Here is a 21,394-nt window from a genome sequence, read left to right on the forward strand (position 1 = left end):
CCAAGACGGCGGCCGGCAGCCAGGCAGCTTGAAGCGAACATGAGGCTTGCTTGCTTCAGTGATGGAGGACTCCAACGTTCCTTGCCTGCCGCTGCTGGCCTCTGAGCTTGCAGTTTATAACATTGTTACAAATACAGAAGCTAAACAAAACCCCAGAAACCAGCTTTCAGCCAGCCGGGATCTCAGAGCTGGAGTTGAAACAGTGTTTTGATTATAGAACCCAAACAAACCAGATACCTGCTTTCAGCAGCAGAGGCCTCAGAGCTGGAGCCAAGTCTCACAGCTAAAGCTAGCCCAGAATAAAAAAAAAAAGAAAAAAAGGAGCAGTTGGGAGCTTCAGTCACCCGCCAGCCTGAAAACAGCCCTCAGTCCCTCACCCAGACTGGCCAGGCACCCCAGTGGGGACCCCCACCCTGAAGGGTGTGTGACCAGCTGCAAACAGCCATCATCCCCTCATCCAGGCTGGCCAGGCACCCCACCCTGATCCAGGACACCCTTCAGGGCAAACCAGCCGACCCCCACCCATGCACCACGCCTCCATCCTATATAGTAAAAAGGTAATATGCCTCCCAGCCCCGGGATCAGCGGAGGCTCGGGGCCTCCCGGCACCAGGATCAGCATGACAGGGGGCAGCACCCAAACCCCCTGATGGCCCTGCGGCTCTGTGTGTGACAGGGGGCGGGGCCACAACCTCCCTATCCACCCTGCTCTGTTCGTGACAGGGGAAGGCGCCCCAACCCCCTGATCAGCCCTGCTCTGTGCCTGATAGGGGGAGCTCCCCAACCCCCTGATCGCCCTGTGGCTCTGTGTGTGACAGGGTGCGGCGCCCCAACCGCCCTGATGGGCCCTGCTCTGTGAGTGACAGGGGGCAGCACTCCAACCCCCTGATTGGCCCTGCTCTGTGCGTGACAGGGGATGGCACCGCAACCTCCCCATTGACCCTGCCTTGACTGTGACAGGGCGCGGTGCCCGAACTCCCCAATAGGCCCTGCTCTGAGCCCGACCAGGGGCTGCACCTAGGGATTGGGCCTGCCCTCTGCCATCCGGAAGCAGGCCTAAGCCAGCAGGTCGTTATCTCCCGAGGGGTCCCAGACTGCGAGAGGGCACAGGCCAGGCTGGGGGACCCCCCTGCCCCCCGAGTGCACAAATTTTTGTGCACCGGGCCTCTAGTAATTTATAAGAGAGAAAAAATTCACTGCCTTTAGTTCAAGCTCTCTCTGATCCAGTGGTTCTCAACCTTGGCTGCACATTAGAATCATCTGGGAATCTTTTTAAAATCCTGATTTCTGGGCCTCATCCTCCGGAAATTCTGTTTCTTTGTTATGGGGTGAGGCCACAACATTAGTAACAAAGAAACAATTTCCGGAGGGTGAGTCCCAGAAATCAGGATTTTAAAAAGATTCCCAGGTGATTCTAATGTGCAGCAAGGTTGAGAACCACTGCTCTGATCCGATCACTAAGCATTGCTAAAGGTCATTTGTCACTGAACTGTTTTTCCCCCAGTTCCCTCTTTTTGGTTTGTTTTTACTAGAAAATGACTACCTCTTGCTTCTACCTTTAGAAAAGTTTCTATGATTCTATACTTACAGGTATTAAGGTTGCTATTCCCTTATTTATTTATTTTTTTTTTTTGGAATGACTTGCTTATCTTTTTGCAAGTTAGTGAGACTAGATTAAAAATTAATTTATAGCATATTTTATGATATACTAGATATAATCCATTAGTTCTTGTTTATAAAACTTAGGAATACCACAAGCCACACTGACTGTTACCATAACTGCCATATCTACCTACATATCTACACACATATACATTTATTTAGAAAATATTTGCTGAGCACATGATGTGTCCTAGGTATTGGAACATTAGGGAAGGAGGAAGGGGTGATTAAGAGCCCAGTCTCTGGGTTGGACCTCCTGCTCTGCCACTTGCTGATTTTGCATGTTGGACAATTAGTTTATTTCTCTGAATTTACATTCTTCCTCTGTAAAATGTGGGGATCATACTAGTACTTCTCCTGAAGGCTACTGGAGGACTGAAAGAGCTTGTCACAGTACTCAGTTAAAGCCATTTTTATTTTTTAAGGATAAAGTGAATTACTAGATGCTGTACTTCCTCAAGGAACTGAAGAGAAGCAGGAGCTTCCCTACCTAGTAAGATAACTGAGAAGGTTGGAAGCATCGCACTCATTCTTGGGGAGGGTGTTGGGAGGCAGCAAGAGCAGTGCTATGGAGAAGGCATTGTCTAAAGAAGGTCTGAAGGCAGCGGTGGAGGGGAAGGAAGGAGGTAGAGGAATGAGGCTAGTAGAGAGCAGGGCAGCCTCAGCTTGGGAACACAATGCTCACATGACAGAAGGCAGTTCCTCCTGGCCAGACTGTGGGCAGAGTAGGGAGAGAGAGAGGTGGTGGGACCTGTGGTTGGAGGGGCAAATGAGGACCAGATTTCAAGGCCATTTGTCCAAAGCACAGTACCTTGGACCTTACCCTGAGGGCAATAGGGATCTAGAGTCCGTCTCCAACATCACCACTGGTCCCCCTTCCAAGAAGGTTTTTGTTGTTTTTTTTTAAGTGGATAAAGGAAATTTTCAGAGATGTTTGTTGCAGCACATTAAAAAAATTTGTTTTTGCTCTTGGATCTAAACATGAGAAAGTTTGCTATAATCTCATTAATAGGACATACTGACAGTGGTCCATATGTGTCTTGGTTTCTCTCTTATTTGATTTTCCTTGTCCCCTCATTTCTTATCCCATTGCCCTCCATTTTAAGACACCCATTTCTTATGTGCTTGATACATGGCCTTCACTGTGCATTTATCATTATAAAACATGTTTTTTAATGTGTGTTTTTAATTTACCTACATGGTATTCTGCTATAAATCTCTGCCTAACTTTTTTTCTTGATATAAAGGACCCATGTTGTTATGTATACATCTAGTTCATTGATTCTAACTGCTGCATAATCCATATATTGTATACTTTGTAGCACTATTTTATATAATAAAAGCCTAATATGCAAATTGTCCCCTTAATCAGGAGTTTGACCAGGGGGCAGAGCCAGCCAGTCAACTGCCTGTGGACCCTCCCCCAGGCCAGCTCCCCCCATCACCCCACCACCACCCCCTGATCAGGGGCAGGGCTGACCGGCCAACCTCCCTCATCCCCTCCCCCCTAAGCCAGCCAGGCAATTGGGGTGGGCCCGCCAGACCCCACCAGTGCACGAATTCGTGCACCAGGCCTCTAGTTTATAATAATACTGTGAGATAACCTAAATATTGCACAATAGGGAATGGTTAAGTAATCTTGGTGCATTACTACTGTGAAATAACATGCCTCCATTAAGAATGACAGTTCTGGATGCTATGGGATATGTTTTTATGACAATGTAAAGGGAGAAAAGCAAACACAATTGTCTTTATCCTGTGAAAACAACCACATACTAGTAAAAATACATGTTCATACAGCCAATGGCTGGAAAGGAGCAGAGGAAATAAAAACAGCTCTTCATGTTGGAACACGGGAACTGTGTGTAACATTTCTCTTGTAGCTGTTAATCATGATTATGGTGTGCCTGGGGATTTGACCTACACACTAGAGCTTTACCCAGTATAATCTTAGGGGACAGAAGAGACCAGGGCAAGATTAATCTCTGCCTGCCCCAGAGTTGGCATTTCCCTGCCCCTCCTCAGCCAGAAAGTCTTCCTCTCCACCACCTGTGTCCTGCATTGAACTTCAGCTGTCTCTTTCCCACGGGAAACAGGATTGAAAATAAAAAGTCCTTTCAGAAGGCTGAGATAGACCCAGTGTTGTCGAATTTAACTATCTTCAAGGTTAAACAAGAGAGGCAAAGTGCATAGAGTTATATATATATTATTATTCCATTTGTGCAAAAAGCAAGACATAGGAATTTGTAAGTGAATGGAAAATTTCTGGAAGAACAGACAAGATATTGTAAACAGTAAATGCCCTGGGGAGCGGGATTGGGGAGCTGGGGTAGGAGGGAGACATACTTTCCTTTAAAGTATGAAAGAAATTGCTATTATCTTTTTTAAAACCATGTACACCAAGCATCACCTCGTGAACCCTCGTTTTAGTGATGAGGCCTCCGCCAATGTGCGGACTTGTTGCATGCGTTATGATTCACAGAGCGCACACTATTCTGACATTAATTCCTGCGCAGAACGCAACTGAGGGTCAAGACACACTGACAGCTCAGAGGGCAGAGGATTCCGATGTGGCAGCGGGTGTCACTGACACGGACCTGCTCCCGAGGCGGCGGACGTCTCCCGTGGGGGCCCGTCCCCTCCCGGCCGCCCCGCCGCCCCCGCGCGGAGGGGGTCCTCCGGCCGCGCTACCAGCGGGTGGGAGGGCCGCAGGGGCTGGCGACCCCGCCCGCTCCGCGTCCTGCCCCGGAGCGGCCGCCGGCGCCTAAACTGGGCACCTTCCACGGGCGGGGACGGGAGGGGGGAGCGGCCGCGGCCTCACCCCCGCGGGCGGCGAGGCGCCGGTGCTCAGGCCGCCTCCGCCTCCGCCTCCGCCTGGCGCTAAGTTTAAAAAGTTAACGTGACAGCGGCTGGCACCGGAAACGAAACCAAACTCGCCCCGCGGGCCGCCTCCGGGGCCCCGCCGGGCCCTCGGCGCCGCGCCACCGGAACCAGCCCGCTCCCGCCATTTCCCGCCGCCCCCGCCGGCCCGCAGCGCCGCGCTGGGCGGAGAAGGCCGGCTGCATGGCGCGCCGCGAGGACTGCGGGGACGGCGCCCGCGCCCGGCAGCACGTGTTCCTGCTTCCAGGTAACCCGGCCGCCCGGCGCCAGCCCCCGGCCGCAGCCCCGCGGCCCGGCCCGGCGCGCGGAGCGTCCCGCCGGAAGGTGCCCCGCCGCCCCCGCGCCCGCGGCCCCCGCGCTCCCCTGCGGGACCCACGGCCCGCGCTGCGCCCCCGGGCCCCGAGCCAGACCCGATGGTCTCCCGGAGCACATCGTCCCTCGTATTGGTCACGTACGGCAGCGCGGGTTCCCAAGCCCCGGCCGGAAGCGCCAAACGGCCCCCGCCCCCGGCCCCGCTCGCACTCTCTTTGGATCCACGGGCCTTAGGGAGCGGGCGGCGCCGGGGGTGTCTTGCCCGCGGGTGTAAGTCCCCCCCCCCCTCCCGGCAGCTGGCTCCAGGTCCGGGCTCTTCCTGGGTCGGAAGCTAGGGTCCAGGAGGCCTGCACTGGCCCCTGTCCTGGGACAAACCCTGGATGGTGGTCGGCCAGGACCAGGGTGGGGAGGTGCCGCTGGGTAGGCGAGGGCAGGAGTGGGGGCGGCAGGTCTCCCGGCCCCGCCCTCGCCCCGCCCTGACCATCAGCCATCCAGGCCCGCAGGGGCTTGGCGTGGTGGCCAGTTGCCACAGGTGATGGGCCCCTGAAATGGCAGAATAAAAGGAGGAGTTTGGGACAAGAAGTGAAAGCCAGGAAAGTTTGGCACTTCTGTAGAATATATTGATATGATGGCACAACAGAAAATAAGGGAAATACGTTGTTTGTGTTTGAATTTCAGTTCAGCAAATGCTAAAGTATTTCCTAATGACGATATAGTTGTCCAGTTATGTAGGTTTTATGGTGGATATTGAAAAGTATAAAATCTACATATTTAAGTGTGCAACAAAATGAGGTTTTCGTATGTATACACCCCTGTAACCATCCTCCAGGTCATGATGTAGAACTTATTCAAGCTCCTCATGCCTGTTGGTAGATACCCAGTAACCTCTCTGCTGTCACCAGAGGTTCATTTCAGTTGTTGAGGTCAGTGTGTGCTCCTCTGTGTCTGGCTTCTTTCACTCAGAATTATGCCTGTAAGATTCATCCCCATTGGGTGTAGCAGTTTGTTGGTTGATTTGTGTTTTTATTTCTGTGTATATTTTATTGTATACATATCCATAATGTTTACCTCTACTGTGGATGGACATTTGGATTTCCGGTTGGTAACTATTATGAATTACACATCTAGGACAGACAGAGGAATTTGTTTCTGTAGGGTGCAGTACCTGGGTGTGGAATTGCTGGTCCTAGGTATTTGTTTGTTCAGTTTTAGTGGATGCTGCTGAACAGTTTTCCAAAGTGGTTGTACGGATTTCCATTACGACCAGCAGTGTGTGAGAGTTCCTGTTGCTCCACATCCCCACTAGAGATGCTTGTGTAGTAAAACAGGTAATGCAAAATTCAGGTTTTGACAGAATCTAATAAAGGGCTACCTGTGCTCATGCTTTACGTTAGAAAAATCATCTTCTCACTTTTGTTACATCAATTCAATGAGATTTTAAGGGTAGGGACTCTATTTTTTCAAATCAAATGCATTATTTTTATTCAGAGACACACAATGGCTGAGGGTAATGTAAGTTTCTTATTTTTTTCTGTTTAATCAGTATTGACATTCATTCTTAAAGTCTGTTTGTATCTTCATTATATTAAACACAAGACCTTCAGAAAAATTAAGTATTGATTGCATCCCATAAAATTGCAGGTTTACTATATCTACTGCTGGGGCTGTGAGAATAATTTCAGTCCTGTTCCTGTTCAAAACTGAGATGTGCTATGACTCACTGGAGGAGCTGGAGGCAGCTGTTCAGGAACTGCTAGAAGGAACTGTCAGACCAGCAGGTTTTGTAACACAACTTCAGCTTCCTGCTCATGTAATTCTTCTAGCCGGCCTTTAGTGCCACCTGCAGGCTCTGAGGGTACAAACACTGGTGCTTGATAATTACTGCAGTGCAACAGTGCTTCTCAGACTTGGGGGTATCTGTCACCAGGTGAGCTGATCCTCACCTCAAGAGTTCCTAATTCAGTGGGCCTGGAATGGGCCTGACAATGTGGATTTCTAACAAGTTCCCAAGTGATGCTGATTCTGCTGGCCTGGGACCACACAAAGAACCACTGCAGTGAGACCAGCCCTTGAGAGCTGGATTGGGAGATAGGAATGGCCATCTCGAGGTTTCTCTCTCTTTGGAGTGGGCCAGAATGTGCATGGTCAGGGGAGTGCGTGTAAGCACAGGGTATGACATGTCCTGGTATTTGTTAGGAAATCAGCTCTAGTAAGTTATGCATTTGAAAGGAGGAGACTGTACCCTTGGCTGAGTGGGCACCATTAGCTACAGTAAAGTTGGGCCCTTCGTAAAAGAAACAAAAATTGTATGAAATTTTTCAAAAGTATTAGATGGAAGCAGTCTGTGCTCAGTTTTGGAAAACTTCTGGCAGAAGGATTTGAAGCGCTTACTCTACATACAAAAAAGTGAGCAAGTTAATAATCAGGCCAACAAAACTTTAGAGATTTATCCATGAGACAAATGTACAGGCACCGAAACCTTGAGATGACTCTTTTCCCCACAACATTTAATTTACTTTACTTATGGAGTTGCCTACCACAGTATTGTGTTACATGTTGGAGGGTAAATTTAAAAGTACTATTTAGGTATCTTTGCCTCTCATTTTCCTGAAGAAGTAGATTATCTTCCCCCCACATCCTCCACACCCTCCCCCCCAAAAAAGCTGGGACTTAGAAGGGATACTTGTGAGGCAATCAGTCTTGGAGTCTCGTTTTCATACGCTGGTGAAGACTGAACTGCCTTCCTTTTCAGCAGAGTAAGCATGTCTTGTAGTTTAGGACGGTCTTAAACATTTCTCAAACATGGCCTGGGAATACTAGTCTACGTATTTGCAGTTTCAGTTACTATGAGAGATTGTTAACATCTCTACTTTTTGGAATATGGTAGAAGTTTTCATCCCTCTTTGCTACCCTAAAAGTAAATGTTTAAGTCATATTTTAAATATTTCTCTTGAGTCCAAGTTTTGTATGCTTGTCAGTTCTATTAAGTTTGAATGGACTCTAGTGTAAAAGACCAGCCGGGAACAGATTCACTAAGTGTAGGATAGAAGACTGCGCTTATTGTTAATGTGGCTGAACCCTGTTACTTAGCCATCTCCAAGAAAATGTTAAAGCATTGGGGAACCCTAATGTGAGGGGGGAAAGCAAGGACAGAAATGATCTCAGGACCAGTTAAGAAACTCCTTTGGGTCTACTTAAGCTGAAAAGGTCCTTTTCTTTTTCTTTTTTTTTTTTTTTTAAATATATTTTATTGATTTTTTACAGAGAGGAAGGGAGAGAGATAGAGAGTTAGAAACATCGGTGAGAGAGAATCATCGATCAGCTGCCTCCTGCTCATCCCCCACTGGGGATATGCCCGCAACCCAGGTACATGCCCTTGACCGGAATCGAACCCGGGACCTCTCAGTCCGCAGGCCGACGCTCTATCCACTGAGCCAAACCGGTTTCGGCTGAAAAGGTCCTTTAATCAGCCCTCTGATTAAACTGGACTTCAACCATAGACAAGTTTTGCAATAAAGTAATTCCCCTTTATGCATATACTTGTTAAAAAGTATTTTAGGAAGGGTTGTATTATTTATTTCCCCACAGCCATCATAAGTAATGCCAGTTTTTTTGTGGGGGGAGGTGGGGTGGTAGAAGATAGACTTTGGGAGATAAGAATTCCAGGCTTGCCAGCCAACCTTAGACACTCCAAATACAGTAAGAAATCTTTCATGTGAGGCACCACAACAATCACAAATAATGATAGGCCTCTCCAAATGGAATGCAAAGATAGATTTGAAAGCATAGTGTGAATGTAAACTTTAGAACTATGTTCTTAATTTAAAAATTAAAGAGAAATAAACTTTAAAAGAACTCATTTTCCTGTTTAATGATGGAGAAAGTTCATATCAGTGCTATTACTGATTAGAGTCTTGTAGTTTGTGTGTTTTTTTAAATCCTCACCAAAGGATATTTTTCCATTGATTTTTAGAGAGAGTGGAAAGGAGGAAGAAAGGGTGGGAGGGGAGAGGGAGAGAGAGCGAGAGAGAGAGAGAGAGAGAGAGAGAGAGAGAGAGAGAGAGAGAGAAACATAGATATGAAAGAGACACATGGATTGGTAGTCTCCCACATGTGCTCCAATCAGGGATTGAACTTGCAACATGCCCTTGACTGGGAATCAAACCCTTGACCCTTCAGTCTGCAGGCTGATTGATGCTCTAACCACTGATCAACCCAGCTAGGGCGTGTAGCTTTGTAATAAGCCCCCAAGAACACCTCTTATTTGAAAAAAAGTAAAAATATGTGTTGAAAGAATAATTACTATACACCTAAATGAGTTTTCAGTGACCCGAAAACAAATGAACAAAATACAAAAACTCATTTTTTCTCCATAAGTGCACATGGTTAATCTCAGAAAGAATATTTAAGCAGGTTTTTTGTTCTTTGTCAAACTGTTTGCATGCACCGGTTGTCTGTTTGTGTTTAGAAACATACCTTGTGGGCTGAAAGCTTCCTTACTTTCAGAAGAGCTTATTCACATGAGAGGAACCTGCATAGTTTGGCTAGCCTTGCGGGGAGGTGGGAAGAGGGGATCAGGGAGGCATGGGGCGGTCTGGCCAGTTCAAGTGCTGATTTTAGAAAACCTCTGAATAATTAAGCTCAGCTTCTGGGAAAATATGACATTTACTGAATAGTGGTCTGTAGGCCTTCAGCAGTGGGGGTCTCTGAGCTTTCTAGCATGGGGCATGTGTAATATTTTCCGCGCAAATACTGAGTCTGGCTTTGCCTTTATGAAAGTGTTTTGGTGGGAACCAGACTGACCTTTCTCAGAAGGCCACTGGATCTGCTCCCCTTGCTATCTGAGCACGTTCTGAAGTGGATGGACTTAAATATTTGCCAGCTGGTGTAATTAGGCTGTTTCCGGAGCCTGATATTGCCCTGCTAGTAATTGTTCCAATGACCAAGTACGTTTTATAAGAACTTGTGAGTCCCTCATGTTCATCCTCCAGGGCAGAAGAGAAATCATAAAAGGAAAGTAAGCAACATTCGTAATTTTTTATTTGGAAAGCAGAATAGGAGCTACATGGGTTTTCCCCATATCCTCAGTTTTAACTATGATAAGAAATAAACAACTCACCAGTGTTCTGTAAAGCCTGACTATAAAAACACACACCTAAAACTAGATTTTGCTATTGATTAGCTTTAGGTTCTTGGAGAAATTGTGTTCTCAGTGTTAAGCCTCAATTTCCTCATCTTTACACTGGGGAGAGCAGTACCAGTCTCATGGGTTTGCTGTCTGTTGGTTTGAGTTACACAGAAGCTCTTTTTTTGCACCCCAAGTTCTTAGCCTGGGGTCTGGGACAGAGTAGGCATTTAATAAACATTTATTGAAAGAACAAATGCCTCACATTTCATTTCTTCCTGCAGTGTTCTTTGCTTACACCGTCCTTTTTCTTCTTTCACTTCTATCCAAATTCTACTCTTTCTTCAAGGCTCGCTTCAACTTTATTTCCTTTGAAGATAATCCATTTGCCCCAATCCAACTTCTTTTTCTCTTAATACCCTTGACTTTGTGTCTGCTTGGACCCCTACCTGCCAGCTCTCTTCCGTGTTCTCTACCTGCCAAATGCCTGTTTATCCTTTGCTGGTAAACACATGCAAATGTCACCTCCTCCAGGAAGCCTTCCCTCTTGGCCTTTCCTGTTAGTGTGCAAGTTAATGGTACCTCTGCAGTCACCTACACATTTCCTCATGATTATTCAGTTCACTGTACCATTTTTGTATAAGTATGTATTGAATGCCCAATACATGCCAGTGGTTGGGGAGAATCCAGGTCCATTCTCTCTGAGTAGCCACTTTTAGCTTCTTAGTGGTGGAGCCTTGGCCTTAAGCTTCAGAGCCCAAAGTTGCTCAGTGCCTCTGAAACTAGAGCATGCTACTTAGGACTTTTCAGCCTTTTTGTTCAGAGATCCTTTATATTTGATTTTAAAATATCTTTAAAAGTGACTTTCTTTTCTAGGTATTCTGTCTGCGAAAGTAGCCCATTCTGCCTGGTAAAAGGGTCAGATCTGCATGTTCTGGTGCCTGTTTCATTATCTGCCTCTGAAACAAGGAGAGCCCAGCTGGCTGAGGTCTCTCTGGCCAGAGCTGATTTCCCTGCAGAGGGCCTAAAGTCCCAACAACATTTGGTGAGGCTCCACCATGATCAGTTGCTCAGTTTTGACTAGTTATCTCTTTGTTTACACATTTTTCTCCCATATATTTTTAAAAATTTTTTTATCAGAATAGCAATACTCCATCAAGAAATTTTAGTAATGCAAAAAATATATAAAGAAGGAAAGAATTTGTCCATTTTACCACCTAGAGATAACAATTTGGAAATATATTTTTCCAGTCTTTTTATGTTGTATGTATCACAGAATGAATTACGTGTTCTTAAATTGTTTCCTGATTTTTGTATTTCTGCCTCTGTTTCACTATTTACTCTTTCTACTTATTTACTATTAACACTCAATAAAATTCTCAGGGATATTGTAGTTTCACCAGAGTGCTATATAGTTTTATTTGCTATACTTAATCATGGAATTAGAGAAAGACATTTAAGTTGATTTAATGGAGAGGTAAAGGACTGAGATTTTTTTTTCTCTCTTAATTTTAGGAAAGATAGAAACTCACATAGCCATATGAACAAAGTTGACAAAGAGATTTGTAGGTCATACTTTTTTCATTCAAAAGGCTTATTATGAATTTATTTATATTGTAACAAATATACCACATAAGCATTGCTTTCACAGAGTAGACTACATATTTAGAATGGATTATCTTTAAGAGTGGATTGAGAATGAAAATACAAATAGATGCAAGACAGGGAAAGATAAATTCACAGAGCTATAGTGGACACATGGCAAGCTAGGGTGTTTTGAAAGGCATTTGAGGTTAAAGTTATTTAGGACAACCATGGCTTCCTGCAAACAGCCCTTGGAATAAATAGGATGCCAGTTTGAATGGACCATGAGTCTGCATAGTATTTTTTTAATGCAGTGGTTCTCAACCTGTGGGTTGTGACCCTTATGGGGGTCGAACGACCCTTTCACAGGGGTCGCCTAAGACCATCGGAAAACACATATATAATTACATATTGTTTTTGTGATTAATCACTATGCTTTAATTATGTTCAATTTGTAACAATGAAAATACATCCTGCATATCAGATATTTACATTATGATTCGTAACAGTAGCAAAATTACAGTTATGAAGTAGCAATGAAAATAATTTTATGGTTGGGGGTCACCACAACATGAGGAGCTGTATTAAAGGGTCGTGGCATCAGGAAGGTTGAGAACCACTGCTTTAATGTGTGGCCAGTGAGTCCTGATTGTGTTACAAAACCTGACTTAACACTTTGTTAGGAGTTCCATAGTGGGATCAACATATTCCTAGAAGAGCCTGCTGTGTGTTGGGGGCAGGGTTGGGTGGGCGGCGGGACGGGACGGGTGTTGTGGGAGAGACATCTGGAACTCAGGTGTTGCAGCACCAGAAGGTCCAGGGTTTTTGCCTCTCTGAGCATTAACTGCTTCTCAAACCAACTTCCTCTGTTTAGTGGAAACCTGGCTGCACACTGCACCCAAGCTTCAAATCTCCTGGTGTCTGCTGGGAGAAGCTGCCCCTCTTCTTTTAATTCTAGTTTTAACCTTTTCAAAATAGCCTTCTGATGGCCCTACTGTGATCACATGAACCCCACCCTGGACCCCCTGTTACCTGTATCTAGGGAGGAGCAGACTCCACTGCAAGCACAGGGTGGGAGGGAGCAGAAGGAGCTGTATGCAAGAGTGGAGAGTGTTCCTGGAAGAGTGGGAATAGACAGCACAGCAGACAGCCACTGTGCTCAGTTAGTTACCAGTGTGACTGAGCTCCGGGCAAAAGCTTGAGCCACTCATGACCAGGCCTGTTTCAGCCCAGCATTCTGCGTTTCTCAGTTATTGGTGGTTTCTTTGGGTGACATGCAGTTATGGAAGAGGTTTATTTGTTGGGAGAATTTTATTTTGGTTGTAATTTATACTCCCTTTCATTTGGCCAGGGTTTATGTAAGTTTTAGGAAGCCCATCATCTAGCTCTTATACTTTTACAATGCATGTGGGTGTAAGTTATTGTATTTGACCTTGGGAAGTAGTTAAGGCAGACTTTATTATGACCATTCTACAAGATTCACAGAAATCAAATAATCTGTCCAACACTCAATAGGAATTAAGTGGCTCTTCTGTGTCCTCCTGAACTCCTATGTGCCAGTGGCCACTCTGCTGAATGGAAGGTGGTAGTTGCTACTGTTGGAGAGGTAGGAAGATCAGAAAGGGCTGGGGTTCCCTCTGTTCAATGCCCAGGCACTGGGCACACTTTTCCTGGAGCCAGCCTCGGTTGTTATTGACACGCCAGTCAGGTCTGTCCTTTCTACCTTTTCAGAATTTTCCTGCTTCCCAGATATTTCAAGGCCTTCGTGCCATCTCTAATATTGCTGGTCTCTGTGGCTCTGAGTTGGCTGCAAACCTGAAGTTTTTCATCAGTTCGTTCTCTGACTGTATAGGGCAGGGGCGGGAAACCTTTTTTCTGCCAAGGACCTTTTGGATATTTATAACGTCATTCATGCGCCATACCAAATGATCAACTTAAAAATTAGCCTGCTGTATATTGTCAAACATCTCATTAATTCACTCTTAATGCCTTGGCAGGGACAGACCCAATGATTTTGTGGGCCTTATATGGCCCTCAGACGATTCTCCACCCCTGGTATAGGGCATTCCTAGAAATAAAGCTGTTGATCTGTTGATAGGGACAGCCCTGGAAGAATGGAGATTTTATCTTCTATGGTCTTGATTAAGGCCGGTTTTTATTTTTTCTTCAAAGCTTCAGAATAAAAAGATATTCGTAGAAGAACCTATTACTTGGGAATTATTATTCTAGGGTATGCCTTTCTCTAGCTTTCTTGGTTTGCCTCTTGTCATGTTTGAGAAAGTTGAGAGCTTCAGAGTCAGGAAAATGACTCAGACCATGTGGCAGTGCTAACATCTGAGGAAGAGAAGGCATATAGTTGTAACTGAAATTAACATTCCCGGAAGTGAGCCTAACAAAAGCCTATAAAATAATTACTGTTATTTCGATTTTATAAATGAAACAACTGAGGGACAGAAAGGTTGGATATCTGCTGTGTAAGGAGAAAAGCTGGGATTGGATTATGCATCTGTCTGACTCTAGATCTTATGTACTTCCTGTGCTGATATTATCAAAGAAATAGGCATCAGCTCAAAGTAAACTTATAGAGGAGACCCCTCCCCTCCACACTCCCATTCTCTTCCTTTTCTGATTCTTTCTCATTATTCTAAAAGCAGATTTTTTTCTTCCCTAATTAATGCAGATAAAAGTTAGAAAAAAGATGGCACTTCCAAGTCTGGTGGGATGACCCAGGATTTCCAAAATTTAAATGAAAATTAAAAGCTTTTTCATAGAGCCTTTAATTTATAATCACAGGTAATCTTGTGTGTCTAAGGCCAAGTATAGACTAAGAAATTTATCAGAAGTATTTTAGCAATCTGAGTTCTTTTTTATACTAAGCATTCAAAATCTGGTAGGGTTAAATTCATAAAAGTAATGAAAACATTGACAAAGATGGCCAAAATCAACTTTTTCAGACTCTTGATATTAGCCAAAGGCTTCCAATAATCTTAGGAATATTTATTCAAGAAAAACTTCTGAATCTCATTAAGCAGGGTTTGTGGCATATAACTTGAACTATTCCCATCTCCCTCTGCTCAGGTCTGCAGTAGCCTTGAAAACCAGCAGTTTTGAAAACATGGTACTGCTTGTAAAAACCAGCTGCCTTGCAACCACTGGATGGGGCAGGCCTTGCTTGGAACTCTTCAAAAAAAGTCCCATTCTCAGTACACGTCCCTATTTGACTGTCTCACAGCTCATTGGAAAAGCCCCATTCAACAGGGTATTGCTATCACTTGGCCCTCCTTGGAGCTCAGAACTTCCTTTGCAGAGAAAGCCCTGTCCCCGGGGCCTTTGTCAAAAACAATCAGTGGCAATTTTTTAACATATCAGCTGCTGAGGGGACAATAGTTAATAGGAAGATAAGACAATAAAATACTCACAAGGGGCTTTGAAGAGCTCTGACATATTCCTAGGGAATTATGCAGGGCTATGTGAATGCCCAGAAAAGACCTGAGAGGGCCCTAATCACTCATTTCTGACTGACTTTGAGGCCCTAGGCAAGCAATAATTAAAAGCTAAGGGGGGAGGAAGGAGATTAGCCAAAGAATTTAAATGCATATATGTATTACCTATGAACACAATCAATAAGGTGGTGAAGACCTGGGGCAGGGCAGGAACTGGGTGGAGGGGGCAATAGGAAGAAAAGGGGAGACATCTGTAATACTCGCAACAATAAAGTATTTTTATTTTTTTAAAAGCTAAGGCAGAAATTTAAAGTGATTCAGTGTTGAAGGTATGACCTAACACAGGGGCAGAACCCCTCAGCAAATGTTGGGAGACTTACTGCTTCAAAACACTTAAGGAAATGTCTGACCTATGTCAGATCTAGCTAACCACTAAAATAACAGACATCAGTGGTTGCATGCTACAGGGAATACAGACGATAGGTTTAGTCCAGGAAAGTCACTAAACAAACAGCAGCCACTGCAGTGATGACAATAAGCAGCAACAACAAATATTGGTGAGTTGGGGGAGGGGAGTCTGATATCCAGAATTATTACATTAATTATTATGCTATCTAAAATGTCCAGCATTCAGAAGAAAAGTATGAGATATGTGAAGAAACAGGAAAGTATGGCTCATACACAGGGGAAAAAAAGAGTCAATAAAACTGTTCCTGAAGACGCCCAGATATTGGACTTATTCAACAAAGATTTTAATCAGATATTATAGGTATACTCAAAAAAACCCTGTCTAAAGAATGAAAGGAAAGTATGACAATGAGGTCTCACATAATAGAGTATATCAATAAAGAGAGATAAAAAATGATGAAAGAATATACAAATTCTGGAGTTAAACTACAATAACTGAAGTGAAAAATCCACTATTAACTCAAGAGTTAGCAGAGCAAAGAAATAGCAAACTTGAAGATAGATCAATTGAGATTATCTAGCCTGAGGAACAGAGAGAATTAAGAAAAGTGAACATAGTTCAGAGACCTGTACTACCCCATTAAGCACACCAGCACATGTATAACAGGAGTCCCAAAACACGGAGAAAGGACAAAAAGAATATTTGAAGAATTAATAGCCAAACACTCGCCAAATTTGATGAAAAATATTAATCTACACATCCAGGAAGCTCAACAAACTCCAAGTAGGATAAACTAGAGATCCATGCCTACATACACCATACCGAAACTGTCAGAAGCGAAAGACAATGGAGAGAATCTTGAAAGCAGCAATAGATTATGGTGTATCAAGTAAAGGATACTCAGTAAGATGAATAGCTGACTTCTCATTCAAAACCATAGTGGCCAGAAGTTATTCAAGATGCTGAAAGAAAAACATACTTAACAAAGAATTCTGTATATGACAAAACTCTTCTTCAAAACTGATGGAGAAGCAAAGACGTTTTTGATAAAGAAACATAGAGAATTCATTCATGACTAGTAGACCTGACCCCACCCATAAAAATCATAAAGTGAATCCTTCAGATAGAAAATACACTAGATGTGATTTTAAGCCACATGAAGAATACAGAGCACCGATAAAGGTAAATACCTAGATAAATATAAAAAGCAGTACAATGTATTTTTGTTTGTAACTCTTTTCTCCTATCTGATTTAAAATACAACTTCATAAGGCAATATAATAAAACTGTTAATGGGCTTATATAAAGATGTAATTTATAATAGCACAAAGAGGTAGGAAGAAAAGGAATATATTTCAGGTGTCTATATATTACTGAAATTTTCAAGTTAGTATTAATCTGAACTAACTTGTAAGTTAAGATGTTAATTGTAATTCCCCAGACAACCATTAAGAAAATAACTCTCCCAAAAATATAGTAAAAGAAACAAGGAAGTTAAAATGGTACACTAGAAATTATCTTTTTAATACAAAAGAACACATGAGTAAAGGGCTAGAGGAACAAAATATATGAATATAGAAAACAAATTGTTAAATGGCAGGTGTAAATCCTACCTTACCAGTAATTACATAAAATGTAAATGCATTAAGCATTCCTATTAAATGTAGAAATTGGCAGAATGGTGGGGAAGAGAACATGATCCAACTATATGCTATCAATAAGACAAACACTTTAGATTCAGAGACACACATAGGTTGCAAATAAACAGGTGGAAAAAGATATACTATGCAAACAGTAATTGTGGCTAATATCAGATGAAATAGACTGTAAGACAAAAATTGTTATTGGACATAAAGAGAGATTTTATAACGATAGCAAAGTCAGTTTATTAGGAAGATATAACAATTATAAACATATTAGAGGCCCGGTGCACGGATTTGTGAACCAGTGGGGTCCCTTAGCCCAGCTTGTGGACATCCCCCAAGTGGTCCCGGACTGTGAAAGGGTGCAGACCAGGCCAAGGGACCCCACTGATTGGGGTCGGGGAGGGACTGCGGGAGGGCTCCAGGGCGTGTCCGGCCTGCCCGTGTCGCCCAGTCCCAATGGGCCGGACCCCAGCAGCAAGCTAACCTACTAGTTGGAGCATCTGCCCCTGGTGGTCAGTGCGCATCATAGCCACTGGTTGAATGATAAAACGGTTGCTTAGGCATATATATATATATATATATATATATATATATATATATATATATATTAGTGGCTCGGTGCACAAATTCTTGCAGGGTGGCGGGGTGTCCCTCAGCCTGACCTGCACCCTCTCCAATCTGGGACACCTTGGGGGATGTCCAACTGCCTAAACCAAAGAAACCTAAGAGACATCTATAGAACATTTTATTCAACAACAGTAGACTACACATTCTTCTCAAGTGAACATGAAACATTCTCCAGAACAGACCATATTTTAGGCCATGAAACAAACCTCAATAATAGTGAAATAAAATTAGAAGGCAATGATAGAAGGATATTTGGGGAATTCACAGGTAAGTGGAAATTAAATAATACACTCCTAAATAATTAATGGATTAAAGAAGAAACTACATGAGAAATTAGAAAGTACTTTGAAATGAGTGAAAATAAAACATATCAAAAACATAAAGGACACAGGTAAGACAGTGTTTAGGACAACATTTATAGCTGTACATGCCTATAGTAAAAAAAGAAGAAAGATCTCAAATCAATAACCTAATCTTTACCTTAAGAAACTAGAAAAAGAACAAACCAAATCCACAGCAAGTGGAAGGAAGTAAATATTAAAGCAGAAATAAAGCAGAGGACAGTAAAACAACAGAGAAATATCAATGAAACAAAAGTTGACCCTTTTGAAACAAAATTGACAAATCTTTAGACCATGAATAAAAGAGAGAAGACTCAAGAAATTTATCATTGGGTTAAGAAATATAGCATTGAAATTTATTTGACCTATTTGTAATGTGACTCCTAGAAAATTTTAAATGACATATGTGGCTCACATTTATGGAATGCATTTCATTTCTGTTAAATAAAAGAGAGAAGACTCAAATTATTAAAATCATGAATGACAGATAACTTTGATGAAGTGAACAAAATCCTAGAAAGGCATAAACTACCAAATTGACTCAATAAGAAATAGACACTCTGAATAGATCTATAACAATTAAAGAGATTACATTAATAAAATAAAATCTTTCCATAGGAAAAAACTCAATCTCAGATAGCTTCACTGGTTAATTCTACTAACCATTGAACAAATTACTACCAATCCTCTACAAACTTTCCTAAAAAAAGAAAACTCATTCTATGAGTCCAGTATTACCCTCATCCCTAAAGACATGATTAAAAAAAAGAATACTACAGACCAATTTCCTTTATGAACATAGATACAAATATCTTCCACAACTAGTAAACCAAACCCAGGAGTATGGAGAAAGGATTATACACCATGATCAAGTGGGTACCTAGAAGGTAGCAAGTGAGGAGGCAGTTTGGTAAGGACAGACATGGCATTTGATAATCATCCAACCATAAGCTGAGCATACAAGATGCTATAGGACTAAGTGCAACTAGAGAGTGGTAGTTATTATTGGACAAAGTGAATTTGTTGCCACGTTTTTTGATTGTGCAAGGCAAAATCTTTGCCTAATTGTGTTTCATATTTAGGGAAATATACTTGCAGTCTGTACTTTATGTAAAAACCAACCGATTTCCAAATATTGGCACCTAATTCAAATTTTTTAAAATGTGCACATCAAACAAAACCCTTCTGTGGACTGAGTTTGGCTCAGGAATGAAACGAATGTATAATTCCCTTGACTCCTTAACATCAAAGCAAAGAACTTAACCAATGCTAGGCATAGGGAGGCTTCCCATACTTCCTCATCTATATTATATCCTCTGTCATAAGGTCTCATACTCCATGTATTTTTTCTTCATAGCAGTTGTTACATTGGCAAGACTACATTTGTGTGATTATTTAATTCAATATCTGCTCTACCATGGAATATCCATCCAAAAGCTCCCCAAGGGTAACGGATAGTTATATATTTTCTAATCAGTAATTAATTAATTAAGTGGGCAGGAGAGTAATTTTGAAATGCATTCTATAGTTAAAGAGAGGCAGAAACAATCTGAGTATAGTATCTCACTAGAAAATCTGTGTTCAAAGATTCAGTCCAATGTTCTTTTGTCAGCACAATGTGAGAAAGATGACTTTTCCCCCTACTACATAGACATTTCAGTGTTACCTACACTAACGTATCTTTAGGCGTATTTCAGAGAACACTGGCATTTACAGCAGAACACATTAATGTCAATATTTATTTGTACTTAGTAATTCTAAAGTTATTAGAATTTGACATTTTAGGCTATCGCCTATCCTCTGGATTTATTGCTCTTCCTGGGAAAAATGGAAACACTGCTTTTCTTGTGTAGTTATTAAAAATATTTTTAGACTTTGGGCATTTATAAATTTTAATTATTTTAAGCTGTGGAGGAATGGGAATGCTGAAGGAGAACTGGCAAGAATCACTAAAATTAAATTTTTTTACCAAAATAAAAAAGGGAAACAAAAATGAATAATTTACCAATTTAAAGTTCAAAGATTTACAGTAGTACCAAAATAAAATAGTGTATTGCTGAAGAAGAGAGAAGTCCCCTTTTCTATGCCTTGAATGATGAAGATGTGATTCTGGATATGTGAGAAACAGCCAGGGGGAAAAGGAGAGAGAACCAGAACCTGTTTTAGTTTTAGGGGAAAGTTTTTAAAAGAGTTAAACTTTATCCTTTACATATTTATAAGTTGCAGAAATGAAAGTCTTAAAAGATTCTTAAAACTGAATCTGTATGGTTCATTTATATAACACTAGAGGCCCAGCGCACAAAATTAGTGCACTTGGGAAGGGGGGTCCCTCAGCCCAGCCTGCACCCTCTCACAGTTTAGGAGCCCTTGGGGGACTGATGGCCATGGGGAGTGGGCCTAAGCCAGCAGTTGGACATCCTTAGCACTGCTGCAGAGGCGGGAGAGACACCGCTGTGCTGGCCAGCCATGAGCTTGGCTTCTGGCTGAGAGGCACTCCCCCTCCCCTGTGGGAGCGCACTGACCGCCAAGGGGAAGCTCCTGCATTGAGCGTCTGCCCCCTGGTGGTCAGTGTGGGTCATAGCAACTGGTCGTTCCACCATTTGGTTGATTTGCATATTAATTAGCCTTTTATTATATAGGATTCTCAAGATGACAATTATAGAAATGAAGAACAAATTAGTGGTTGCCAGGGGTTAGAGGTGGGGCAGAGGGTTCTATTAATTTTTACTTTGTACATAGTGAAGCTCTGTAGTTGTGAGCATAAATTTATGATTATTTCTTTAGCCTTCTTATCATTATGAAATGACCTTCTTTATCCCTGGAAATAATCTTTGTTATTGACAGCCTTTTCATTTTTCTTTTAATTACTGTTAGCATGATAAGCATACTATACTTTTAATCTACTGTGTCTTTATATGTAAAGTGTGTTTCTTATGGGCAGAATATACAGGGTGGGGCAAAGTAGGTTTACAGTTTTGAGTGCACAAAAGTTTATTCTTATACTAGAGGCCCGGTACACGAATTCATGCACTGGTGGGGTTTCTCAGCCCGGCCTGCGCCATCTCATAGTCCGGGAGCTCTAGGGGGATGTCCGACTGACAGCTTAGGCCCACTCCCTGGGGGATTGGACCTAAGCTGGTAGTCAGACATCCCTCTGGCAGCCCGGGAGCCCTCAGGGGATGTCTGACTAAAGGCTTAGGTCTGCAGGAAAGGCTCCTGCCACCGCTGAGGCGCTCCTCCTGTGGGAACACACCGACCACCAGGGGGCAGCTCCTGCATTGAGTGTCTGCCCCTTGGTGGTCAGTGTGCGTCATAATGACTGGTCATTCCGCCATTTGGTCAATTTGCATATTAGGCTTTTATTAT

At 42.9% G+C, this 21,394-nt stretch overlaps 1 protein-coding gene across 3 annotated transcripts in view; it reads left to right on the forward strand.

Annotated features, from left to right (window-relative positions):
• The first annotated feature begins 4,563 nt into the window (after positions 1-4,563).
• The window catches only part of RNASEH2B (ribonuclease H2 subunit B), a 93,526-nt gene continuing 76,695 nt past the window's right edge, over positions 4,564-21,394 (forward strand). The window contains exon 1 of one of the 3 annotated variants that reach the window (XM_081082811.1): positions 4,564-4,788. In XM_081082811.1, coding sequence (XP_080938937.1) covers positions 4,725-4,788 — 64 coding nt within the window. In that variant the 5' untranslated portion in view covers positions 4,564-4,724. The remainder of the gene's footprint in view (positions 4,789-21,394) is intronic. The other 2 variants (XM_081082809.1, XM_081082810.1) reach the window with 2 other exon arrangements.

This window comes from Myotis nattereri (assembly GCF_964212035.1).
Source record: "Myotis nattereri genome assembly, chromosome: 2".
NCBI lineage: Eukaryota > Metazoa > Chordata > Mammalia > Chiroptera > Vespertilionidae > Myotis > Myotis nattereri.